We start from the raw sequence: 27,041 nt of genomic DNA, 5'->3' as shown, positions 1-27,041 counted from the left end.
TTCCCAGTACCCCCTGGCACCAGACCCAGCATTCGGTTCTGTGTACCACATTGCCCTCAGAGGCAGAAGTGACTTGGACGAGTCCAGTTAATGCTTGGTCTTTTCATTTTGGCTCAATGTCCTACCCTGCCAAAGTCTTTCTTGGAATCCACCCAGTTGATGCCATTTTCCTGTTTCTTTGGCGCCTGGCGTGGCTTCATACACTTCTCCCTGTTTCTTGCCCCAGGTGATGATTGAGCAGTGATTTCACATGGAAATGCCTGAGTCGTCCCCAGGAAGCTCAGTGGCTGCCTCCTGGAGGCTGAGCATGGAATCTGGCCTTGAGTTGTGTGAGCAGGACACACAAGCAGACAGACAGTAGCTAGTTGGCTTAGTGGATGAAATCTGCCCTCAAAACTCCCATCCGTATTTCCTGGCTCCTGGAGCCCCCCTCCTACGAGCCCTGGACTGCCAACGTTCCCAGCGTTACACTTGGATAGACCTTCCATCCCCTATTCTAACCTTGCCCATCTCACTTTCCTTTCTTGCTTCCTTTTCCCTTTCTTCTACCCTTCTTGTTTCCCTCCTCTTGTACCTCTCTCTCCCTTTTCCTTCTCTTCCTTTCCTCTTCCCTTCCTTTTTCTTCTCTTTATCCCTTTCCTTTTTCCCCTCCTTCCTTTCTTCTTTCTTCCCCTCTTTTTTTCCTTCTCCCCTTCCCCCTTTCTCCGTTTTTCTCCCTTATTTCTTTATCCTTTCTTCTCTCCTTGTATTTGGCATATGAATTATGAGATGCCATCTTGGAAATGATGAGGGCATCCTGGGTTAGATGAGTAAGTTCTCATTAATAGCTTCGCTGGTTCTCTTCCCTCCACCAGTGTAGACTGTGAAACTTCTGTGATCTGACCTGGGAGAGTCTTTCTGGGTTGCTGTGGATGAGAAATGCATCCACCCACCTTTAGTCAACCTGCTGGTGATTCTTAGAATCATTGAATTCTAGATCTAAAAGAGACTGCAGAGGGCCTCACTTCACACATAGGGAAACTGAGATCCAACAAGTTCATGTGACTTAACCTAAGGTCACACAGGTGGTAAGCATCAGAGGTTAGATTTGAATTCACATCTTCCGATTGTCGCCATCTACCACACTGCTTATTTCACTGGACTAGGATAGACTGGTCATAGCCAATCGCCAAGTCTATTCTCAAAGTCTTCCTAGCTTGGTTGTGTTGTTGAGGCTTTTTAATCATGGTTTGCCATTTCCTTCTCCACCTCACTGAGGCAAACAGGGTCAAGTGATTTGCTCAAGGTCACACAGCTAGTGTCTGATGCCGAATTTGAACTCAGGTCCTCTTGATTCCAGGCTTGGTGTTCTAGCTGCCCTTCTTAGCTTGGTAGAACCTACCAAAGCTGGCACTCTACTGGTACAGCCTTTGAGAATTCAAAGTCATCCATATGATAAGGATTCCAGAGCAAGATTTCATTTCTTTTGCTCTTTGTTAATATTTAAAAGATAAATGGGGCAGCTAGGTGGATAAAGTACCGGCCCTGGATTCAGGAGTACCTGAGTTCAAATCCGGCCTCAGACACTTGACACTTACTAGCTGTGTGACCCCAATCGCCTCACAAAAAAAAAAAAAAAAGATAAATGCATATCCTTAGCACCTTTGTTTTGTTGGCCTGTGGAATGTGGCCCAAGCACTTAAATTCTGTTGCCTCCATTATTCCGGGGGCCAATCTAGGATATGTTATTAGATCTATGAGTGATATGGAAGGAGCTTGTTTAGCCATCATGATAGGATTGGGAAGCCACTTAGTATAAAAAGTATGCTGATGGGGAGCACCAGGTAGGCCATTTGTTCCATCTCCTACGTAACCGAATCACATCCGCCCGAGTCTTTTCCTAGAGAGCATGAGGAAGATTTTCACATCCCTTTCTGAGTGTAGGCTCAGAGTGTTGTTATAGCAGTCTTGCCTAGAGAGTTTGAGGCTTTCTTTGAGGGCTGGGAAGAAGCATGCATTCCAGGCTTATTATCCTGACCTCTTACTTTTTCTGAGGCAGAGAAAAGCAATTAGGAGGAGGGAGAGGGCCCAATAAGTGTGGTGGATTTCTTCTTCCTGCCAGAACTAGAGTTCCTCCTTAGTATATGTCTTCCCAAGCTGCTTCTCTGTGCCAAGAGGTGTTGCTGTTCACCAGGAGAAGGAAATGAATATCATTCTGAATCCCACACACAAGTACATTCAGATCTTTGGTGCAAGTAGGATTTAGAAGGCAATTGCTCATATGGAAGGAAGGATGAAAGATGGGCTAGAGCAGGAGTGCCCAACCTGGGGTGCTTATCTCCCCAAAGGGCATGAGGAGGTGGGCATGGGAGTATGGAGAGTATTTGGCAAGAACTATATAATCCTATTAAAATTAGTGTTTGTTTCTCATGTGTATAGGCAGGGTAAACGCTTGAATTTATTTCTTTAATGTTAACTAGGGGTACAGGAAGATTTGGAGGCAGCTAGGTGGACCAGTGGGTAGAGAGATGGGCCTGGGGTCAGGGAGATCTGAGTTCAAAACTGACCTCAGACGCTTATTAGATGTGTGCCCCTGGGCAAGTCACTTAACCTCTCTTTGCCTCATCAACTGGAGAAGAAAATGGCAAACCATTCCAGTATCTTTGTCAAGAAAACCCCATATGGTGTCACGAAGAGTTGGACATGACTGAACAACAACAAAAAGGTTTTCTGAAACCCAGTGGTATGAAGACCATGAGAGGTTGGGAGCCCCTTGCATAGAGGGTCGAAGAAGGAAGAAATAGGATGGGAAATCCACGTCAAAGAAAGGTGTTTCTCCCCCTTGAATGAAAAAAAATGTATTTGTCTCTGTTGGCAAAATATTCCCCTGCCTTGAAATGTAAGTGGTGATGTGCTTCTGTGAGTGGCTTGTCCGTATCCTAAGGAACCTTGCTTTCCATTTTGTTCAGTGAATGTTTGATTCTCTTGATCTTTGGAACTTGCTCCCGCTTTGAAATCACAAGTCTGATCATGGGTGCCCCGGGATTGATTTTTGTTAAAGATTCTACTTTGCCTCGCACCTTAAGAGTTTCTGGATCCCCTTTCTCAGCACCTTCATTTTGCTTTGTTTTAAACTAGGAGATCTCTGGAGAAGAAAGTCGAGCCCTTGTCCATCAGCTCTCCAATGAAAGTCGCCTCTCCATCACAGACTCCCTTTCAGAATTTTTTGACGCCCAAGAAGTCTTACTGTCTCCAAGCTCCTCAGAAAATGAGGTTTGGGCTTTTATTTATTTTTTTTAAATTTAAATGTTTTTCTTATATTGCTTTAGTGATCCAGCTAAAACAACTACTACTAATAATAATAACAACAGTAGTTAGCCATTTGTATAGTGCTATAAAATTTGCACAGTATTTTTAGATATGTGTTATCTCATTGGATCCTATGGAGTGAAGACCCATGTACTCTATGATGACAACCTCTCATTATATGTGGCTGGCAGAGAGTGTCTAGGGTGGGGTGGGGTGGGAATAGAGATATTTATGGTTTTTTATTCTACCATCAGTTAAACAGCTCCTCTTTGAACCTTGTTGCCCCTTATCACTTCAAATAAGACAGCCTCTCCCCTCTCCCTCACCCTCACCCTAGAAACTCCCAAACTACCACCTGGCAGCAAGCCTGGTCCCCAAATGCAGGCCTTTTGGGAGAGGTGTGAGGATGCATGGGAACATGACAGCTCCCTCTCACTTTACACAACTGTCTCGCTGGTCACCTGATCACAGCACAGTGGAATTTTAGCCACTCTTCTTCAGCTCACAACATGGGAGTGTGATTAATTTCAAGCGAATATATTGTCTTAGCAAAATTCCAGTGCAGTGAACGATTCCGGCTGCCCTGTAGCCTTTGTCCTGGTGGAATTTAACCCGTGTTGCCTTCAGAAGCACACGGTCATGTGAGCTGATGAATGATTGTGTTGCCCGGCTCTGTCCTGCTCCAGCAAGGAGGCAAGAAGCTTCTCATCAGGCAGGTCGTCGAGAGAAGGGAAGGCTGCTCCAAGGGCTTGTTTTCTTAGATGAGGAAGGCATTCCCCTGGCAAGCTCACCTATGGTATTGATTCCCATAAATCCTGCTTTCATAGATAATAAAGCTGTAAACTTCAACTCAATCTGGCTGGGTTTTTTCTAAATAATTCAGGAAGAATAAGAATTTACTATGATTAATATTCCAAGTGGGGCTTTATTATAATAATGATGGATTTGTTTGATGCGTTTTCTGATAATGGGCCACAGCATTTAAGAATGAATATTGCTTGATTCCAGTAAATGACTAAATGAACGTCTTTTTCATTCTCTTGGAAGAGGGAGCTGGGAAAACCGTGTGATCACAATGCACTGAAAAAGATTTGTGCTTCAGAACTCAAGGAGCATTGAGCCATTTGGGAAAATGATCCTGGCCACCATTTGTTCACCTCTCTTGATGTGTGGCCCTGGAATACTTGGCTTAATGAAGATCATTTCTCTCTCCTCCTACAGGCTTCTGATGATGATTCATACGTCAGCGATATCAGTGATAATGCCTCAGTGGATAACCTCAGCAATGATCTGGAGAATGAGAGACAGACTTTGGGTAGGACCATGACATTTTTTCTTGTCTGAAAAGGAAGGTTTTTCTCTTTATGGAGTAGCAGCACTTATTGAGCACTGGCTGTGTACAGGGACCGTGCCAGGCCTTGTGCAGCCTCCATTGGAATATAATGTCCTTGAAAACATAAACCACTTTTTGTCTGTCTTGGTATCCCCACCACCTAAAGCAGGGTTTTCCCATAGTAGGTTCTTAATAAATGTTTGTTGGATGAGTCACAGAGAAATAGAAGTGTGTACATGAGGAGTTTAAGGCCTAGACCTTAAATAGTCCCCATGTGGAGAATGTAATGTCCATTCTGCATGTGGCATGGGAAACATTCGAGGTATTCAGGGTTATTATCCTTCCTCTTCTCTATACCAGAGAGGTCAGACTCAGGGACTGCAAACTCTCCCATGGCCTGTATCAGATTAAAATGAAATTGGGACAATTTTTACCAAAATAAACAAAAAATAGGATACAACATAAATAATGTTAATTTGTGGTTTTCTAAGTCACAATGCAGCGTGTGTGGGGATCTAGTTTCATTGGACTTTGACACCCCTATATTCATCACCATAGGCATGAGGCTGCTGACTAACAGCCTCAGGGAACACAGTCCTTTCTCTTTCCTTCTGGTTGTCTATGGCCACCAGTCACTGAGGACAGAAACTGAAGCTCACCCAGACCACAATGGAGAGGCAGATGGTAGGCAAGAGGGCTACCAAATGGGAAGAGCCAAGTAAAGATGTCTCTGAAGATATGTGTGCTCAAAACAATGGGGTCAGTCATATAGCAAGAGCAAAGAATAGCTGATGGTATTCCCATGCGTCCCATTGGTACCTTCGCATGTCAAAGGAAAGCAAGGATGGACTATCAGCATGTTGGATGGACCCCAGGGGGGAACTTATGGAAGGACCTGGATAAGTCACCTGACGGGGTGGACAGAAGTGTGTTGTGGTTTGTGTCACTAGCAGGACACCCCCATCCATGAGGTCACAGGTCATAGGACCCGAGAGCCAAACCTCAAAGGGACCTTGGCAGCCTGACAGCCATTGAGTCCAACCCCCATCGTTTTACAAAATAAGGAAACTGAGACCCAGAGAAGTTCAGTAGCTCAGGGAAGGACACACAGCTAGTAAAAACCCAAGGTGATATTGGCCCTCCTGATTCCAAATCCAGTGCCCTCTCCACCATCCCATGCTTCCTTTCCACCCCATTGGAATATTAGAGCATCTAAGTGTCTTTTGTATGGCATGTAACATGGTAGGCATCCAGGAGCTTGGGGCATCGCGGTTCTGAAAGTGACAGTTACCGCCTCCAGAGGCTGTGCCCCGGGAGATGGTCTGGGAACACCCACCAACTCCAGCTGACTGAAGCTCTGCCATGATGAAAAGGGAACCCTAAATGTATTGGGTACTTTTCTTATGACAAGTCATAACATTTAAGAGAGAATATTGCTCAGTCCCAGGAGGGGCTAAGAGGCTTTGTGAAAATAGCCTCCCAATGACAGTAACAGATTGAAAAATCCTCCTTGTCTGTGACTTAAGCAGGATTTAGCCCCAGGTCTTTTCCACAGATGGAGGATTCCAGCTGTCTGGCACCATGGGGAACCCCAGGGGCCTCAGGCAGGCTGAGGCTGTGGGTGCTGGTCAGTAGATTGTCACAGCCTGGGTGGGGGGAGCCAGGAAGAGAAGCTCGGCACTTGGAACCCTCTCAGTTGGTGCAGGTACAGTGCTACTTGAACCGTGAGCAGTTGACCAGGAACCCCACAGCAGGAGTTCCCCTAGTTTGGTTTGGAAGACCCTCTGACCTTTTCACATGACCATATGTTAGTTCTAATTCTATGGCCTGCCTTCATGACTAGCTCACGAGACTCTTGAAGGCAAAGGTAAACAGCTCATGTCTCTGGCTCTCCAGCATCTTGGTTGGGGCCTTCCAAATAGTAGGCACATATTAAATGCTGTTTAATTAGTGCCCTAAATGCCAAACAGCCTGTACCACCTCATCAAAAACAGTTTAGATAAACATCGGGCCCTTTGGAGTACTGGCCTTAAAGTCAGGAGACCTCCATTCACAAGAGGAGGAAGAGGATGGGAGAAGAAGAGGAGGAGGATGTGAAAGAGGAGGAAGAGGAGGGAGAGGATGAGGAAGAAGAGGGAGAGGATGGGGGAAGAAGAGGACGAGTATCAGAGAAGAGGAAGAGGATGAGGAAGAAGAAGGAGAGGATGGAGGAAGAGGACAAAGTGGAAGAAGGAGCCCTATGCATTTCCTCTGGCCACAGGATGAAGAAAGTTAAGACCGTCTTGGCTGAAAGGAAGAAAGAGCCGGCGCCTTCAGAGCCATGGGGTCTGCCCTGGGCTCCTGAGCATCTAACTGTGCTTGGGCATCAGCAGCCAGGCATGCAGGGCATGGGGAGGGGGTGCCAGGGTGGGCTCCGTGTGCTGATGGAGACATTTTAATTGAATCTCAGTGGTGTTGGGTGGACTGTGATTGCCTTGACAAAGAAGTCCACAGGGAGGAAGTCCTGATCTTCTGCAGGCAGGGTCAGAGTTAGTGCCCTGAGCATCTCAGGAAAGAAATGGCCAGGATGCAGGCATGCTTCAGATCTTGGGGACATACATGGATAAACAAAGGCAGGAGGAAGAGGGAAGCTTTGGATCCTGGATTTCCGCTGTCTTCTCTACAGATCAACCCTGGACCAGGGTTCTGGGGAAGGACCTGGAGTCAGGGAGACCTAGGTTCATATCCTACCTCTGAAGCTAATGAGCTGTGTGGCCTCTCTCAGCCTCAGTTTCCTCATCTGTAAAATGAGACAGAAAATCATAGCGCTGACCTCGATGTATCTAAAGTGTTTTGTAAACCTTAAGGTGCTATGTAACTGTTGCATGTTATTATCATTATTATTAATATAACATCTCTGGAATATCAACAGTCCTTATTTATTAACAACATTGAAAACGTAAGCCTTTTCTTCACTGAGTTAAGTCTGTGGTCAGCATAGAATGATAATAGCTGACATTTTGCTAGCTCGTTGAGGTTTGTAAAGCACCTTCTAGACATTATCTCATTTGACCCTTGCACCAGCCCCATGAGATCAGTGGTATTACTAACCCATTGGGTCTCACAGCTAGGAAGCCCCTGGAGAAGGCTACAGAAGAAGGTTTTCTCTTGCCAAGACCAGTGAGTGCTCTATCCATTTGGCCACACTGCTCCCTTCCTAAGTGAAAGCCATGTTGCTCATGGACTCCCTTTTCAGTAATGTTCCCCCCCCCCTTCATGCTTAGACCATCTACACTTCTAACCTTGGGTAACTGCTGCAACTCTCCTTCTCTTTGACCCCGGGTTGGCTTCCCATCTCTGAGCAAAGGCTGAGGGATTCTCTGATGAATAGTGTGTATTCTGCAGAGGAGAGAGGTTAAAATATTCTGAATAAATGAGTTGGTTGGTCTCCTGGGTTTTGTATAGGTAAGGTTTCTCATCACCCATGTATTCAGGAGATCTAGTAAGAGTATTGGACTTCAAGTCCCAAGATGCTGGGTCAAACCCTCCTTCTGATGTTTAGCAGCTGTGAGACCTTGGGAAAATCAAGTAAACTCTCTGTGCCTCAGTTTCCTCATCTGTAAAATGAGATAATAACATCTATACTCCCAGCCTTACAGGGTAGTCATTAGTCAGTCAACAAGCATTTATTAAGCACTTACTAGGTGCCAGGCACTGTGCTAAATACTGGGGATCCAAAGAAAGACAAATTCATGGTTCTTGCTTTCAAGAAGGTCACAGTCTAATGGGGAGACAACATGTAAAAAGCCATGCTTAAGCTCTGGGGCAAAAGCCATAACTGTGGAGATGGGAGGTGGGAAAGGACAGAAAAGCCCCCTGCAGAAAGTGGCTTTGGAGCTGATTCTTGAAGGAAACCAAGAGGCAGAGGGGAGAAGGGAGGGCGTACTGGGCATGGGGCACAGCCAGTGATGAGGTATGGAGTCAGGAGATGGAGTGTCCCCTGAGAGGAGCAGCAGGAAGAGGTGGAAGATGTTTCCTAAACCTGAAAGATGTCCTAGAAATGAGAGCTCTCCGTGTTGCTTTGCACAAAGCTGACTGTGCCAAGATGGTGCCTGGGCAGGAGGGAGAGGGATGAACAAAGGAAGGAGTGTGAGAAATGCAGAGAAACAGGAGAGGATTCATGTGAGCTGATGCAGAGGGAAGTGAGCAGAACCAGGGAAACATTCTACACAGTAACTACATCAGTGTAAAGGAAAAGACCCCAAATGAAGGCAAACACTGTGTAATTGTAGTGGCCAGTCTTGGCGAAGAGATAAGGAAATGCACTTCCCCGCCTGCCTAAGATGGTGACCTGTAGGTACAGAACGTCACATATGCTGTCAGACTCTGCCGTGGTAGATGCTTTTTCTGACCTTTTTTCTTTCTCACAAGGGAAGATTCTCTGGGCACTTGGTTGGGTACGATAGTATGTATTGATATAACTGATGTGAAAACATTAATAACTAATTTTTTTCAATTAGAGTTAAATTTCAACAAGAGAAAGAGGGAAAGAAGTCCATTGGTGAGTTGAAAGTGAGGTCATCTTCTGTCCCTTCCAGGGCCTATTCTCGAGAGTGGCAGAGGAGGCCAGACCAAACGACGGACGTGCCTACCGGCACCCTGCCCCAACACCAGCAACATCAGCCTCTGGAATATTCTGAGGAACAACATCGGGAAGGACTTGTCCAAGGTGGCCATGCCCGTGGAGCTGAATGAGCCTCTGAACACACTGCAGCGGCTCTGTGAAGAGCTGGAATACAGCGAGCTGCTGGACCAGGCTTCCAGGACGCCGGACCCCCTGGAGAGGATGGTGAGGGGGGATGGGCGGGGGGGGGGGGAATCTGGAGGTCCTACCTCCCTCATTTCACATGAGAAGAAACTGAGGCCAAGAGACATTGAGTCAGTGGCCCAGGGTTATACACGTAGGAAGTAAGTGGCAGAGTCGGAATTTGAATTTGGAACCTCTTCTAGGATTCTACATCTGAGGCTAGAAGGGACCTCAGAGGTCATTGAGCCCACTCCCCTCATTTTATAGATGTGGAAACTAAGGTCCTGAGAGACAGTGATTTACTTAAGGTCGTGACAGTTAGCTGGAGGGACGGGATTTGAAGCAAGGACCTTTGACTCCAAATTCAAGACTTTTCCACAGTGCCATCTGAACGCACATGCCCACACAACACATGCACCACAATGCATGTGCACACATGCACACGTACACAGCACAATGTGTTGCACACATGCACACATAGGCAGCACACACATGTATTCTCTGTCCAGAGGCACAGAAAACATGCGTGTGTGTGTTCCTCATGGATGACCAGACTAAGGAACTTGAGCTTCATTAGGGCTCATTGCATTTCTGTTTCTCTAGTCCTGAGCAAACCTCTAGGATTTTATTACAGAAACTTCTCTCTGCCCTTTTCAGGGCAAATTCCCCTGCAGAATCATCTTTCTTCTTTGCGGCGTCTGTGCTTGCATTCCAGTTCTCTTGGGTGTTTATGCGAAGCCCCTTTATCATGTCCACACAGAAAGCCTTTACAATTGAAAAGGCAAGAAGAGGCGGCTGTAGGAAGCCTCTCTCGAGTTTGGAGGCCTCCATCCCCGATCCCGGCTCTCTGGGCTGGAGGCAAGTGTTTGAGGCTGTCTGATTCGTCCTTATCCCTCTGAGCACACCCTGGCCTCCCACCAGCTCATCTGTTCCTTGCTCTCTCCATGAGCCAGGCAGAATTTGCCTTTTCCCTCTCTCTCTGCTTCTAGGCAAACAGTAAGGCCATTTATCTTCCGGCAGTGTGGATGCTGGTGTCTGGCCTCTGGACCAGGTGCCCTTCTGACTGTGCAGGCTCATGGCTGTTGGTGACTCATCAGCATTTCCAGGGCAGTTGTGGACACCCCCACCCTCTACAGTGCTAATCCCTCTGCTAACCAAAAACCAGACTCTTTATAGAGACTCTTGTTGAGAGGTTGTGCAGTCTAGTGGATAGAGGGCTGGACTTGAATCCAGGATGAAATGGGTTTGAATCCTACTTTAGACTTCCTGGTTATTATCAGAAAGCAATCTCATCCCACACCCCAAGAAAACCTCTTTTGGGACATCCCTAGAGAACAGAAAGTAACACCTCACCATGAGGAAGGAAGGGAGGAATGAGTTAACCTCCCAGAGAATGCAGGGAATGTTCTCCTACAAAAGGCGGAGCCTCCCTAGGACTTGCTGGTGAGCTGAGGGAAGGTCACCTACGCTTGGGACACCAGGAAAGGCAAACACAGGAAGCTGGTAACCCAGCAGAGATCTTGCCTTTCCATGGCTCAAGCAACAGGGCTTTGGAAGGGACCATCGAATCCTCATTTTATTGTTGTTGGTTTTTTTGTTTTTGTTTTTGTGGGGCATTGAGGGTTAAGTGACTTGCCCAGGGTCACACAGCTAGTATGTGTCAAGTGTCTGAGGCTGGATTTGAACTCAGGTCCTCTTCAGTCAAGGGCCAGTGCTTTATCCACTATGTCACCTCGCTGCCCCCAAGTCCTCATTTTAGAGAGGACAAAATCCAGACGGGTTCACCTCTTGGGCTTCTTTTTGATCCCTCTTTGGCCATAACATGGGTGGCCTTCAAGGAAGGGGTGTCCTTCCCTCTTGTTCCCCCGCCCCCACCCCCCCCCCCCCCGGCACACATACACTTTACAAATAAGGTTAAATGGTGCATTCCTTTCTTTTACTTGGCTATATTTGCGGGGGGAAGAACCAAAGCTTTGCTGGTCCAGGCTTGATGGCCTAACACCAGCTACATTCCCATCAGCCAAGGAGGGCTGACGCATGCCTCGTGATCTTTCTGGGCCGGCCCTTTTCTTTTAGAGCTAGCTGAAGACTGGTAGGGGAATGAGGCTGGATGCCAACCCACAAGGTGCTTACCTGGGTAACCTTGTGTAGGCCTTTCAACCTCTATGGAAAGACTTGGAAAGGGAGGGCTTGCCTATTTCCAGGCACAAAGGAACACGGTGCTTGGGAATCTCACCTGGAGGAGCCGAGGGTACAGTGTAGAGGGTGCTGGATTTGGACTCACTGTGCCCAGGTTCTGGCTCTGCCATTCATCCCTCTTGGGACCTTGGGTGGCCAGGTCCTTCATCTCTAAAATGGGAGGACTGGCCCGCATGACCCCAAAGTCCCTTCCAGCCCTAGAGCCATGACCCTAGGATGGCCCCATCCGTGTAATAAGGGCCTTAGGGTTAGGGTTAGGGCTAATGGGTCATCTTAAGAGTGGGTAATCCTCTCTGAAATGTCCCCACCAGCCCTAAATACAAGACATTTGTTACTAATTTTTTTTCCTTTGATGAAATCTTACCTATTCCATGCTAGGAGAGAAAACCCTCAAGAGGGGAACTGGAAGTCAATCGGGCTCAGTTTCCCCTCCAGACGTTTTTAATCCCCGCGCCCCCCCCCCATTTTACCCAGAAAGGCAAAACCTTTGGAAGGTTCGTGCTCCCCACAGTGGCCTGTTGAAAGCTCTTCAGCTCATCTTGAGAAGGTCAGACAGTTCCAATGCCAGAGTTGTCTGGGTGATGAGGAAGTTACAGGGCCAGCTCTGTCAGGAAGAGGCTCCGAGGCCTGGAAATGCCTGGCTGCTAATGACTTCACTGGCGGATGACATTTCTGGGTCATGTTGCATTCCGTCTCTTTCTCCCACCAGCCTGTGCTTTGCTTTTTTGCTCCCTTGTTTCAAGTCTGGGAAACCCAGGAATCTGGATTCTTCATTAACAAGGGCAAGGTAATTCAACTGAACCAGCACTTATTAAGCTCCTAGTATGTGCTGGGCCCTGTGCTACTACTTGCTGTGGACACAAAGACAAAAAAACCCAAAAAACCCAGTCCTGCCTTCAAGGAGCTTACATTCTAAAAGGGGAAATAGCATGTCTGCATCTAAGTTTTTACAAACCATATACAAGGTAATTCAAGGGAGAAGAGTGATAATAAATTGGGGGAATAAGGAAAGACCTCTGGGAAAGGGCTGAGGCTTGAAGAGATCCAGATATCCCAGGAGAGAGAAGTAGGGCGGAGAGCATCGCTGGGATGGGCGCGGATCGCACACAGCAGTAGGGGATGGAATGTTGCGTATAGGGAGGCCACATGTAGACCAGAATGCCCAGCGTGTGTGAGGGAGGGTGGTGAGATCAGTTTGGGTGGATGGGTTGGAGGCTGAAGAAGTCGCACAAAGAGTTGGAGGATGATTCTGAGATTGCAGATCTGTGTGCCTGGGAGGATGGGAGTCCCCTCAACCACCTGGCTTAACAACTCCAGGAAGAGAGTTGCTTTTTATTTGTTAATTAAATTCTTTTGAATGATAAGATTTGGAGCACTGAAGGAACTAGAAAAGGAATGCACATAATTACACATGTATGACTTCTATTGAATTGCTTCATTTTGTGGGGAGGGTTGAGGAGGGAGGGAGGAAGAAAATTTAGAATACAAAGGGTTTTTTTTTGTTGTTTTTTGTTTTTTTTTTTGCGGGGCAATGGGGGTTAAGTGACTTGCCCAGGGTCACACAGCTAGTAAGTGTCAAGTGTCGGAGGCCGGATTTGAACTCAGGTACTCCTGAATCCAGGGCCGGTGCTCTATCCACTGTGCCACCTAGCTGTCCCCTTTCACATTGATTTTTTTTAAAACTTTGTATTCTGGTCCTATGAGTGACTTCAGTCCTGTGCACTTATTAATGGCCTGTGCCTTGTAGGGCTGTGGTTGGCTCAAATGAGATTCTAAAGTGTTTGGCAGACCTTAGGCTGCTGTAGCAATGCCCACATTATCATTATTATTATTATTATTATTATTATTATTATTATTATTATTATTATTATTATTATTATTATTATTTCTTCCCCATTAGCCACATCTCTGAGCCAAGTCAGGAGAGGAGAAAAGAGCTAAAATACCAACCATGCGATCTGACTAAAGGAAAATGAGGTTTTACACTTTGTTTGCTGAATTGAGAGGTGTTTGAGCCTGATTTAGTTTGATCCTGATGTTTCAGCAGGGCTACATTTTAATATGGTCAATGTATCTGTTAGCCACTAAATTACAATCTCATCCTCAGAACGACAAAAGCAATCCTCCTGGTCCTTTTGCTGGGCTCCCCTGCTCTCAAATACCTTCAATAGCTCCCGATTGCCTTTGGTTGGCCCACAAGCTCTCTCCTCACCTTTTTCCCCAACTGACTCCTGCTTAGCTTCCTAGTCTTATTTCACGTGGTGCCCCTCTCACCAAACTGACCTACAGGCTCTTCCCCAATGTCAGAGCGCCACCTTCCGTTGCTAGACATTCACATTCAGTGTGCTGCATTCTCTCCTCATCTGCCTTCTTCTCTAATTTCCTTTTCTTCCTTCAAGGTTTAGCTCAGGTGTTACCTCTTCCAGGATTTCCCTAATCCCCCCAGTTGTTAACTCTTTCTCCCTCCACTTACTATTTTATCTCAATTCTGCATGCTGGGCTGTCTCTCCCCATTCCCTTAGTAGTCTCACTGGGGAAAAGGTGGTGGTGGGGGGTCTTTAGGTATTCCTCTGTAAAGAATTACGCTCTCACTCACCATCCAATTAGAATTAAAATGGTCCTTTATTGGGCTCTAGAGAAAGTGATTGAGAGGAAAGTTAGCCTCAAGGGGAGGGGAAGGCTTAGAGAATAGAAGAAAAGCCAAAGCTTTTATAGATGGGGTGACCACCTGACATTGGAAAGTTCCTTTTGGGGGCAGGTGGGGAAAGATTCCTGAGAGTCAGGAGGACTTTTCTTTTGGAATGATCATTCCAAACTCTGGAGTTATCTGTCTCCTAGCATTTCCTAGCTCTGGTAGTAACCATGCCCAACTGACTTTCCTGCTATAGCCTTTTATCTCCCCTTACTTCTTAGATGTCCTTAATTCCTCAATATGTCTGTCCTGTTATCTGCTCACCTTTGATTTTGCTTCTCAAAGGAGACTCTTCTGAGTTATCCTAATGTCCTAATTTAGCCCCATGTCAATCGGATATAAGTGGGGGTCATAGATCCCAGCTTTAAACCAGGAGGGCCCCTTGTGACCTTGCAGTCCAATCCCCTCCCCCCACTTTACAGAAGGACCTGAAGACACCCCTTGGCAGAGGTAGGATTTGAATTAAGTTCTCCCCACCAAGGTCTAGTGCACTTTCCACCACCCCACACTGCCGGCTTGGAGTCTGGAAGACCTAACTTCAAGCCCTGCCTCCAAGACATAGACTACTTGACCATGTCACTAATCTCCACCTCAGTTTCCTTACCTGCAAAAGGAGAGGGTTGGGCCTGGTATGGTGTCACTCTAAATCTCTAATCACTGACTTTCACTATTGTCATTCAGTCTCCAGCCCACAGCATGGAACTTTTCAGGTGTAAGCAGAAGGGGCTCAATGAATGCTTATTCACACATTGCTTTAAGGCTTACCGAATGCTTTACAAACATCTCATGTTATCCTCACCGGCTCACACAGTTACTGAGTACCTGGGGTAGGATTTGAACTCAGTTTTTCCTGTCTTTGGGCCACCCAGCTGGCTACTAGGTTTACTTGGTGAGTTGACCATGTTCCTCTCTGCTTGTTCCCAGGTGTACGTGGCTGCTTTTGCGGTGTCAGCCTATGCGTCCAGCTACTTCCGAGCAGGGAGCAAACCCTTCAATCCAGTGCTCGGAGAGACCTATGAATGTATTCATGAAGAGAAGGGCTTCCAGTTTTTTTCAGAACAGGTAAGGTGGTTGTTTGTGGGTTTTTTAAAAATTATTGGGGCTAAACTATACTTTATACAATTATTGCTACTTATAAATTAATGGCTATTGAACCCATTTTGGCAGTAAGTATTTATTATTGACTAATCTTACACATTAGTAAAATATTGACGGCCTGTCTCCCTGGACTCCACACTAGCCTCAGGCTTCCAGGCCTAATGAGAAGGCATTCTAAGCCAAGAAGGGAGCACAAGAGACTGACCCTGGTGTGCCCAGGGATTTTATCCCCCTTAGATAGAGGCGGGTCATCATACATCAATTTAAGCTAATTGGCTATAGCCTCATTCGGGTTCCATTGATTGACATGACTTGGGGGTGGTCTAGAGAGGGCAAATTCCAATGTCTAAGTGTGTTTCTTCCCCTAACTAAACAAAAGAATCCATCTGCATTCCTTTTGTTCCCCTGAGCTCATTCTAGAAAAGATTTAAAACTTCCTGCTAAGAATTGAACTTTCTGGGGTGAGGGGGAGAGACCAACTAAAACTGGGTCTCTGGGTCCTCAAGAAATTCGTTATTAATCATTATTTCCTCACATGTTGTTGTTGCTGCTGCTGCAGCTGCTCAGGAAACCCTGGGCTCTGAGCATTTGGGGAGGTGGAGTCTCTGGAGAATGCCTGGGAGGCATCCCTCAGGATCCCACTCAGTGTGCATTTGAATCAGCCGCTGTTCCCTTTTTCCCTGCTTTGAAGCACTTTGGGTAATTTCTTTGCCTCAACTTTAGGGAGGGGCATCAATTCACACTTCTCCCCCACCCCTCCCTGAAATTTAGCTCTGACTTGTACAGTCCAATTGCCTGAGCAAGCCTACACCAACCTGGTGTTGACAATGGAGAGTTCCTTAGAGCTATTTGAGCTGGTTCTGGGGGGCTCGAGGTGTGTGAGCCCATGTAGTCTGAAGAGAACATCTGAGCTCTTCTGAAGGTAGCAGCCACCATGCCATCCCCTGAAAGGAAGTAAAGTATGCACTAATGCCCTAAGTAACAATGCCCTCCGATTAAGCTTTAAGTGCTTAACAAGTGTGGGACTGGAACTACAAACTCCCAGTGACAGCCCCCTCCATAACCACTCTACTGATTCAAGAAGAGTATTGATCCTATTTTTTTTTAAGTGAGGCAATTGGAGTTAAGTGACTTGCTCAGGGTCACACAGCTAGTAAGTGTTAAGTGTCTGAGGCTGGATTTGAATTCAGGTCCTCCTGACTCCAGGGCCAGTGCTCTATCCACTGTGCCACCTAGCTGCCCCTATTGATCCTAATTTTAACAATAATTGTAGAATTTCCTAATCAACACATCAGCCAAGTTCGACATATGCCACGTTTGACCCAGCCATCCTCCCTCACCTCTACAAAGCAGGGAGAGCAGCGTATTCTCCTCTCTCTTCTTCCTGGCTGAAATGGGTCCTCATGACACAGGCTTCTATTTCAATGGGTTCATTTGGGTCCTTTCCATTATCACTGTAGTCGCTGCATGTGTTGTTTTCCTGGTTCTGTTGATTTCATATCGAGTCAGTGTATCTAAGTCTGTGCTTCTCTGGAATCTTCTTTGGGCCTCTTTGGGCACACCATCATTGCATCACATTTGCCTGCCTCAATTTGAGTAGCCACTCATCAGTCTACAAGACAAATGCTCTGCTCCAAGGTGAGACCTCTCTCTTCCACCCTCCAATCCCTGGACTCAGGGAGCGCATTCTCTCTGGGGAGCCCCAAATTCTTAGGAAGTTTGCATTTTTTCCAAATACACCCATTGCTCCTTTGGGGCAGGCACAGCTGGGCTGATTTCTCCTCCCCTTGACAACCTGCAAATACTTGAAGACAGAGAGGTCCCCTGGCAGGTATTTTTTCTCCAGGCTGAACCTGACGGGTTCCTGTGAGAAGAGGACAGGAGAGGTGGAGCTCTCTCATTTTAAAAAGGCCTAGAATGGCCAGGTGACTTACCAGACGTCATCTAGGCAAGAGCTGGGATTCAAATCCAAATATGGGATCATAAAACCAAGGACTTAGAGCTGGAAGGGACCGGCAGGAGCTCTAGAACCCTAACCCAGAGAGATAAAGGAATTTTCCTGGGGCACATAGGGCAGCTAGGTGGCAAAGTGGTTACAGCACAGGACCTGGAGTCAGGAGGACCTGAGTTTAAATCTGGCATCATACACTTCCTAGCTGTGTGACCCTGGGCAAGTCACTTAACCCTCTTTGCCTCAGTTTCCTCATCTGTAAAATAAGCTGGAGAAGGAAATAGCAAACCACTCCATTATCTTTGCCAAGAAAACTCCATACTTAGAGTTTGACACAAGTGATAATGACTGAACAACAACGAAATAGTTAGGAGAAGGGGGAAGGGAGGGAAACAAACGTTTATTTAGCCCCTACTGTGTGCCTGGCACTGTGGTAAACACTTTTCCAAATCTCTCATTTGATGTTCACAACAACCCTGGGACACAGGAACTGTTATAATTATCTCCATTTTACAGATGAGGCTAGATTTGAACTCAGGGCTTCATGAGTCTAGGCTTGGCACTCTATCCATTGCACCACAAGCTGACTCTATAAGAATAATGTAAAATTAACAATCACTAGCCATTTAGATAGTGCTTTAAGGTTTGCAAAGCTCTTTATAGATGTTATAGGCAAGTGCAAGAATTTGAATGTGGGTCCTCTGATTCAAAACCCAGTCTACTTTCCACTCCATGGCATAGTGTCTGTGTCCCATAGGAGGATTTACATGGTCTTTCAACCAACATTTCTGTGTGACCCTTAAGGGTTACAAATTGCTTTCCTATAGGTAACACAAACGTTATGACCATTTTACTGAAGAGGAAACTGAGGTTCAGAGAAGAAGTTGCCACTTTAGTGGCCTAAGACTTTTAAGCTTTATCTGAGGTCTCAAAGCCCAGCCTGAGCCCATCCATCATGTGAATAATCCCTAAACTCAGGAGAAAGTGAGCCATGTACTTCTACTTATGTAGTCATACATTATTCCTTTGGACTCCTTTTGTCCAGTATTGGGGGATAGGCCTTGGGGGAAGGGGAAACTGAGGGCCTGGGAGGGCGTGGTCCTTGCCCCGAGTTGCACAGGTATCTGACTATTGCACCATGAGGCCTCCCCCTGGGCATCTAACTCCCAGCATGCACAGCAGCTCCTCAGTAGCTCTGGGGAAACAGAATCACTAGTTTTGACCCCTTTGTGTGTCCTTCCTCTAAACTGCTTCGTGCTGTAGGAGAAGGGAAGGGTGAGAAGGTAGAAAGAACATCCTTTCCCCATAGCTCACAATCCCAGGGACCTTCAGAAACTTGGGGCTAAGGGGCTCAATGGGAACTGGCAGTGGGGAATGACTGAGGGAAAACCCTGGGGCTCGGAGCTTTCGTCTGCTGGGGGTTTGGCTGGATTTCTTCAGCTGTAGTAAAAGAGAATAAGGGAGATTGAGTCGGATTCCAGTATGACTGGCATTTTAATAACTGATTTAAAATGGCGAGGGGATTGGGTTGCTATAGCAGCATGTGCACTAAAATGGAAATGGCGGCTAAAAATAGCAACCCAACTAGAGGGCCAATGTGGCCGGGGTGACAAGATGGAAGAGAGCCACCCGTGGGGAGCCCAGGGACCTGGAGGCCAGGACACTGGACTTCCCCAGGGCCCTTTGGAATTCCTACCTTCCTTCAGAATTGAGCTCATGGGCTGCTTTCTGCAAGAGGCCTCTCACTGGGAGGGGCCCCTCCCCCCAAATGACCTTATCTCTGACTTAGGACCCAGGTACTGACTGATGTGGGATGTAGACCCAGGAGGCAGCTGGCTCCAAACCTCAGTCAGTGGACCAGGAGAGCGATCCCCCAACCCAGAGCCAGCACCCCCTCTTGGGATGTTGTTCACAGAGCTAGTCATGGGGGATTCCAGCCCCGTGTCCCTTAATCTTCCCTTCCATTGGAGGAAGAAGGACGTGGGGAGGGAGTAAGCAGTTGGGCAAAGCCTTCGGGGGAAGGGGCATTTGATAGTAAATTTTAACAATCACGGACTACTGAAAGTTCAATTGCATGCGTCTTCTAAATGAAGTTGGTGCACATTTGGCAGAGAGCAGATTTCCTTGGTGTTGGAGGCATGTGAGGGAGCTCTAGTACTATTTTTTTTTTTTTTTTTGGGTAAGGCAATTGGGGTTGTGACTCGCCTAGGATCACACAGCTAGTGTTAAGTGTCTGAGGTCAGATTTGAACTCAGGTCCTCCTGACTCCAGGGCTGGTGCTCTATCCACTGCACCACCCAGCTGCCCCAGCTCTAGTACTATTGATTGTCCTTAAAAACTGGAGTGGTATTTCATTTCCATTCCCCCAAAGGCCCTTTTAAACCAGGGACCCTCGTCCCGATTTCATAAAAAGCCCTGGGAATTCAGAGAATTAAGAGAGGTAGGACAAAAGTCTGCAGGCTGAGCACCCTTTGGTAGGCGGTGGAAATGCTACAGCCTTTGGGGAGGCCTGTGCAGGTGTATTAGATACCCTGATAATGGAATTCAGAATTAGTTGGGAAAGTACTGATAAGCCCACTTGGCCAGTGGCGTGAGTGTATCACCCCCTGGTGGTCAAACTGTGTGTTATACTCCCTAGTTTATGAAAAGTCTGGGGGAAGAAGCTTTCAGTAAACAGGACATAGAGGGAAGAAAGGGGGAAAGCATTTATTAAGTGCTTACTGTATGCTAGGCACTGTGTTAAGCACTTTTGATAAATACTATCTCATGTGATCCTTACAACAGCTTTGTAAAGTGGGTGCTGGTTATTATCCCAATTTTACATTTGAGGAAACTGAGACAAGTAGAGATTAAGTGACTTGCCCAGGGTCACTTGACTAGTAAGTGTCTGAGGCTGGGAAACTCACCAAGGGTACACATAGGCTGTACCAGGATCAGTCAATAAACATTTATTAAGCACCTACTGCATGCCGAGCATTTGTGATAAGCTCTGGGGATACAAAAAAAAATCAAAAGACAGTCCCTGCCCTCAAGGAGTTTACAATCTAATCCCAACCACAGAAGATGAAAGTTGGGCTCAGCTGGGTCATTGCTTGTCCCCAGATCATTTATCTGATTGTCTTCGGGACCTGGCCCCAGGTCACTCAATTCTTCCTTCTGGGACTTTCTCCAGCACAGACAGATCCTCTTTGTTTCTGTGACTAGCTCCACAAGGGGCTAGAGACAGTCACAGGTGAGGCAACACATGAGTACTTAAAGGCTTTCCTCCCAGACCAGTAATTGTGGGGTGGAGCCTGGTCTCCTGCCTGCAGGGGAGCCCCTGCTCTCCTCTCCTGCTGCCTGCCAGTGGCCATTCCCCTGTCCACGGTGCCTTCACCTGCAAGAAAGAGGAAGGGAAGGGGAAAGACAGTCAGCTTTGCTGTCTTCCTCTTCAGTAGCCATGGGAAAAGACTGGTGGAAGGGGTAGACAATAAAACCACGGATAAAGATTTGCCATTTCCCCCACAGTCACTTGCCAAATCAGTTGTCCAAGAGATTTGACAATTAACAAACATTGCCTAAGTGCCTGTGCCAACCATGGAGAGTCCCTTCTTTGTGAATCAGCCAGAGGGGACAACATATGCAGACACATAAATAGAAATTATACACCAAGGGAGTACAGAGTAATGGGGGGATGGTGTTAACATCTTGGGGTGGGGGTGGGATCGGGAAATGTTTTATGAAGGAGGCACATAGGAGTGAAACTTTGAGGCAATGGGGGTTCCAAGAGGTGGAGCTAAGGAGGGAGGACAGCCTAGGCATGAGGGATAGTTGCTGCAAAAGTAAGGAGCCGGAAGGGACTGTGATCTACTAGGAAGTGCAAGTGGGCCAATTTGGTGGGAACATAGAGTGCATGCAGGAAAAATAATGTGTAGTCAGTGATGCAATGAACATGGAAAGGGAGATTGGGACTGATGGTGGAGGGTTTTAAATGCTCAACATAAGAGGTTATCTTTTGTCTGAAAGCAGTAGGGAGCCGATAAAGCTTTATAAGGATGGGTCGGATCTGGGCTTTAGGAATATCAATTCAGCAGCTGGATGCAGGAGAGACTGGAGAGGGAAGAGTGGCCAACAAGAGGGTGTTGCAGCAATCCAGGCAAGAAGGGCTAATGGCCCAAACTTGGCCTGTAGCTGAGGAGATGCACTGGAGAGGTGTCAAAGTGAAGACTAGCCATCAATGAATATAAAAAGAAAGGGGCTTCTGTGGGATCTCCTGCCAAGTGAGAGATCCAAAGCCTTCTTCCTTGTTCTTCTGGCTCCGGGATTTGCCTCCCAATTACTTTCTCTAAACACATTCTTGAGCAGAGTTCTCAGGGCCACACGTGCAGGCCATTGGAAAGAGCACAGAACCTGGAGTCACAGGTCCTGGATTCTAATCCTGGTTCAGCTATTTATTGACTGTGTGACCCCAGGTTAGCCACTTCCCCTCTCCACTTCAAAACCCTCATCAGTAAAATGGGAGAGTTGAAAAGGACTTTTCGCTTTGTTCTTTCCAGCTCAAAATCAATAATCCTGTGGCCAATGCAGTCCGACAGGCTTTTGTTGTGCTCCATACAAGGTGCTGTACTTGGAGCACAAAAACTAGACAGGCCCTGCCCTCAAGAAGCTTACATTCTACTGGGAGGATACAGTCATTATAGAGACAGGTGATTCCTTTTTTGCATCCATCTATATCTTAATAGATTGAGAGCTAGAAGGGGCCTTCGAGGGCAGTGAGTCTAACTCATTCATTTCACCGATGAGGAAACTGAGGCAGGAAGAAGTTAGTGGCCGGCACATATTCACATAGCTGGTAAGGGTCTGCTATACCACAGTGCCTCTTTTGGGTGATATAATTGATGGGGCAGCTAAGTGGTACAGTGGATAGAGTGCCAGGCCTGGAGTCAGGAAGATCTGAGTTCAAATCCAACCTCAAACACTAGCTGTGTGACCCTGGGCAAGCCACTTAATTCTGTTTGACTCAGTTTCCCTCATCTGTAAAATGAGCTGGAGACTCACTGGACAAACCACTCCAGTGTCTGCTAAAAAAACCCACAATAACAAAACCCCCCCATATGAATGTAGTATATGGGGTCATGAACACAACTAAACAACAGCATTTTATATACACTTTGTGTTTACTTATCTGGGTTCATGCTGTATCCTTGGGTAGAACTGACACCCCCTGAGGGCAGGGACTGTCCTATCTTTGGGAATCCGCAATACCCAGCACAGTGCCTGGCATATAGTAGGTGCTTAGTCAATGCTTGTCAAATTGAATTGGGTCCTTAGTCTTTTTTCTTTTTTCCCCTATTATGCATAACCTGCTATTCCTTTTAATTTTTAATTTTTTAATTAATTTTTTCTCCCACTTTCCCTTCCCTCCCCCCTCCCCAAGACAGAAAGCAATCTTATATAGGTTATATATGTGCAATCACATTGAACATATTTCTGCATTAGTCATATTGTGAAAGAAGAGTCAGAGCACAAGGGAGAAACCTCAAAAAAGAAGGACAAAAAAACAGCCCCAAAGTAGAAACAGTCTGGTTCAATCTGTATTCATAAACCACAGTCCTTTTTTTCTGGATGTTGAGAACATTTTCTATGATGAAGTTCTTTGAAATGGTTTTGGACCATTGCATTCTTGAAGCATGGCTTTCACCCTGTTGTTGGTCTTGCTGGCCAAAGCCTGGTCAGGGACACAGGCCCCAAAGATAGAGAGAAAGCCTTATGTCTCTGGAGGACCAGCTCTCTTCGTCTGCTGTATACATGTCCTGATGCCAGAGGCAAAGACTGCTTGATTCTAGGAGTCCCAGCAAGAAGCTTCGCTCTGGGCTGAGACCAGGGGCCAGGCATTTACACTGGAGCCCCCTTCCAAGCCTCCCTTTTTTCCTCAGAGTCCCTTAGGTGTTGGAGCTCCTCATGGAGCTGGTGGCTCTGCTACCTGCTGGGATACAGAATTGAGGCAGGCTTGCATCCAACAAGAAAACTATTAGAATGCACCTCACACACCCAGGGCAGGCAAATGGGTGACAACGTCACTCATGCTGAGATCAGGAGGAACAAATTAATTAGATGGAGAAGCGCTATTTGGTGGGAAGGTAGATAATGGAGAGAAAATAATTGGTCCGCCATTTGTTCTCTAGCCTTTTCATTAGTAAGTAAAACAGAAATAATGATTCTCTCCCAGAAAAGTGAGTTCCCACTTCTCTGTTCCTGCACTTTCTTAATTACTTGCTGATTAGATATTGGCTTACAACCTTCCAGATGTAAATTGAATTCAATCCAGCAGGTAGGTACAGTATGGAGGGACTTCTTAGTTCCAGGCACTGTGCTAGGTGCTGGGCAAAGACAAAAACTATACAGTCCCTGCCCTTGGAGAGCTTCCATTCTTCTGGTGAAGGAGTGAGTTTACCATATCCAACATGTCCCCAGGTAAATAAATGAGAGGTCATCTGATGAGTGAAAGTTTTTGAGGTGAGCTTTGAAGGAAGTTCTAAAGGTGAGATGTGGCATTCTAGGCATGGGGGCTGGCTTTAAAAAACAGGTTCAAATCCCACCTCAGACTCTGACCCTAGAAAAGACACTTTGCCTCTGTTTCCCTGTCTGTGAAATGAGATAATGATAGCCCAGACCTCACCATGTTGTTGTGAGGTTCAAATGAGTTAATTTACATGAAGTGCTTAGATAATCTAAAGCCCAGAAGAAAGTTGGGTATTATTGTTATTACCAGAGTAAGTGGGCGTTGGCTACTGTTTGGCCATGGGGCTCTTTCAAGGGCTTCCAAGATGGGATGCCCTTGTTTTCATTTACTTCCTGTCCTCTCCTGTTCTCTCCTCTCCTCTCATACCTTGACCGTAGACAGTTGGATGAATTGAGCATAAGCCCACCGAAAGCTAGATGGTCTTCCACGGTGAACCTGGTGATGGACCGTGTGTCTGTCATCCCAGGGCACCCAGTGAGTCAGGTTGGGAAAGGCCTCAGGGCAATGAGTAATTCAGCCCCAACAGCTCATGGAGACATTTCCTGAGGCCCAGATTTGGAGTTCAGCCCTGTGTCCACAGTGACCCACAGCCTCAGTCCTTGAGGCTCAATCAGGCCTCAAGTAAGGCGGGACCCTGAGAAGAACAGTGCCTTCTCCCAGGTCCTCCAACCCAGAACTCAAACCCTGTGTCTTCCTGTCTTGGAAGCCAGTGCTCTAACCCCTGGGCGCCCTGCCTGACCCAATGAACGGCTCCTACACATTTGGACACAGCTGGTGGGAGCAGTGGTTTGGCTTGATTTTCCATATTATAACAGTTGTTGGGTTTGTTTTGTTTTTTCTTTTTTTTTTTTTCATCCTGAGAGATGGGAAGGAGAGAAAATAAATGCTTGTTAACTGAAAAAAAAAATTTAAAGCAGGTACAAAGTAAATGTAGGATAGCTTCCAATAAGGGAGAGATCCCTCTACATTTACATGCAAATATTTGTTGAATCAGAGGCATTTTTGAAAATTAAATACACCAGAGTCATTTTCAGTTTGTATTGTGACCCTAATAGTGCCTGGTGCATAATAAGTGCTTAATAAATGCTTGTTAGTTATTAATTGGTGCACATTTAATTAAGAATTTGCTTCTCATCCCCACACTGTATGATTCGGTGGCAAGAGCACTGGCCCAGGAGTCAAAGGCTCTGGGTTCAAATTCTACTTCTGATGCTTACTACCTGTTTGATGTTGGGCAAGTCACAGCTTCTTTGGGCCTCAGTTTCATCTGTAAAATGGTGTGGGCATTGAGTAGATGGTCCCTAAAGGCCCTTCCAGCTCCAAAGTTGGGATCCTACAACCACTATGCCCCACCTTGTCCACTCCTCACAGTCACCGGCCAAGAGGGCTCTTACACCTGGAATGACTCACCTTGGGCTGGTCTATGCCAGTCAGTCCTCCACTGGCCACCTCTAAAGGAAGAAGATGCTGGTGGTCAGGGAGGGAACAGGGAGGTGGAGGTGAGGGAAACTCTGATGCCATGGAATGTCCCCTTCTCTCCACCAGGTCAGTCACCATCCTCCGATCTCCGCCTGTCACGCAGAGTCTGCAAACTTCGTGTTTTGGCAAGGTAACGTGGTTTTTTATCACAGGCTTTTCCTTCGTCCATCACAGGAGCCAGCTCTGCAGTCCAAGGAGGAGGGAGTCCCCTCCATGGGGTGCTCCAGCAGAGGACTCCCTGTCATGGTGGTGTTTCAAAGAGCAGGACTTGGGAGTATAACAGAGTTGCCTGATTTGCGGCTCGTTCCTTGGCTTTTGTTGGCGCCCCCCCCCCCCCCCCCCCCCCCCCCCCCCCCCCCCCCCCCCCCCCCGTGGCTGAGGCCTTCTTCTGTCCTCTGTGCCGGAGGCAGTGTGGTGCAGGGGTTAGCTCTCTGCTGGCCCTGGTGTTGGAAAGCCTGGGTTCAAATCCACCCCCTGCTGACTGTGTGGCCCTGTGTGCCCCGAATCTCCCTAAGTGCCCTGGGAAGCTCTCCAAGGTGATGAATCTCACTGATCTTCCTCCAAGAAGAGCTTTTCCTCCCCAGGATTTCCCTCCTCTTATGAAATCACAGGTTTAAAACCTCTTCCTGCTCCTCAGAGAGTGATGCATCTGCTCATTTCAAAAGGCCTGCAGGGAGGGAAGGACTACCCAGGTCTCCAAAGCAGTAGCCCCTTGTGAAAAAGCAGGTCTCTAATGATCCACTTCATATCCTTGGGCCTGCTTTGTTTGCAAGCCCTGAAGGGTCTATCAATTCTGCCTGCAGCTATTTATGCCTCTTTGTTTGGAGATGATGGGAAGCCCTTGAGCTGTTACCACGGAAAGTGCCTGTAGCAAAGTGGCCAGGGACTGAGACTCACACTCTCCCTTCCAGCCTCCTCATTGGCCCAGGCTCTGTCTCTGGGCATCTTGTCCACCTGCAAACCCATTAGACTCAAGGAGATACAAAGTCTCCTTTAAAAAGTCAAAGTCAAATTTAACTAGTAGGGGGAGGGTTTGAACTCAGGTCCTGGGACTACACAGGTAATCCCCTGCACCATCAGTAGCCAGACTGCAAGTACTTAGGGAGGGCCCTCCCTGTGTCTAGCACTCCATCTTTAAACTTGTACCCCTGATGGTCTGGGCCACTCGATGGGAGTGATCATGTTCTCTTAACTGTGGAATGTGTGTAAGCCTATCTTGGCCTCCAGGCTGAGGGAAGGTAGGTAGGTATGATGGTGTCTGAGCTGGTTTCTGTTACTCAAGGCTCTTGAGTGGGTGTATCCAAGTGAATTCAATTACTAAGCACCCAAGCCTCTTGTGCCTCACCCTGTTCTGGGTCCAGAGAAGCCATCCAGAACCAGCTCAGGAAAAGGAAGAAATAATTTGCCATCATCTCAATTTCATTCAGCAAACATTTCTTATCCCCTCTGATGTGCCGGGCATTGTTCCTGGATGGTAAATCAAGCTGAAGAGCCTCTGCCCTCCAGGAGCCTCCAATTTGGGGGTAGGTGTGGGGGTAGGGGTGGCGGGGAGAGATACTCAGGGCAGAGGAGAAGTAAGCCCACCAAAGAGAAGCAGTGAAGCTGGCCCCTGGGCAGTGTCTTAAAAGAAGTCGGGGAGCATTTCCCTGTTGGGCTGAGGCAGCCTTTGCCCGTCTCCGCCTGTCTCCCCATGTTTGCGTGCAAACACACCCT

The 27,041-nt window shown here is 47.0% G+C and overlaps 1 protein-coding gene across 3 annotated transcripts in view; it reads left to right on the top strand.

Annotated features, from left to right (window-relative positions):
* The window catches only part of OSBPL3 (oxysterol binding protein like 3), a 155,673-nt gene that overhangs the window by 110,513 nt on the left and 18,119 nt on the right, over positions 1-27,041 (top strand). For all 3 annotated transcript variants that reach the window (XM_043966891.1, XM_043966892.1, XM_043966890.1), the window contains 5 exons: positions 3,118-3,252; positions 4,510-4,603; positions 9,199-9,449; positions 15,223-15,360; positions 25,395-25,458. In XM_043966891.1, the coding sequence (XP_043822826.1) occupies positions 3,118-3,252; positions 4,510-4,603; positions 9,199-9,449; positions 15,223-15,360; positions 25,395-25,458 (682 nt within the window). The remainder of the gene's footprint in view (positions 1-3,117; positions 3,253-4,509; positions 4,604-9,198; positions 9,450-15,222; positions 15,361-25,394; positions 25,459-27,041) is intronic.

This window comes from Dromiciops gliroides, chromosome 5 (genome assembly GCF_019393635.1).
Source record: "Dromiciops gliroides isolate mDroGli1 chromosome 5, mDroGli1.pri, whole genome shotgun sequence".
Classification (NCBI taxonomy): domain Eukaryota; kingdom Metazoa; phylum Chordata; class Mammalia; order Microbiotheria; family Microbiotheriidae; genus Dromiciops; species Dromiciops gliroides.
This window is presented reverse-complemented; position numbering and strand designations above follow the sequence as displayed.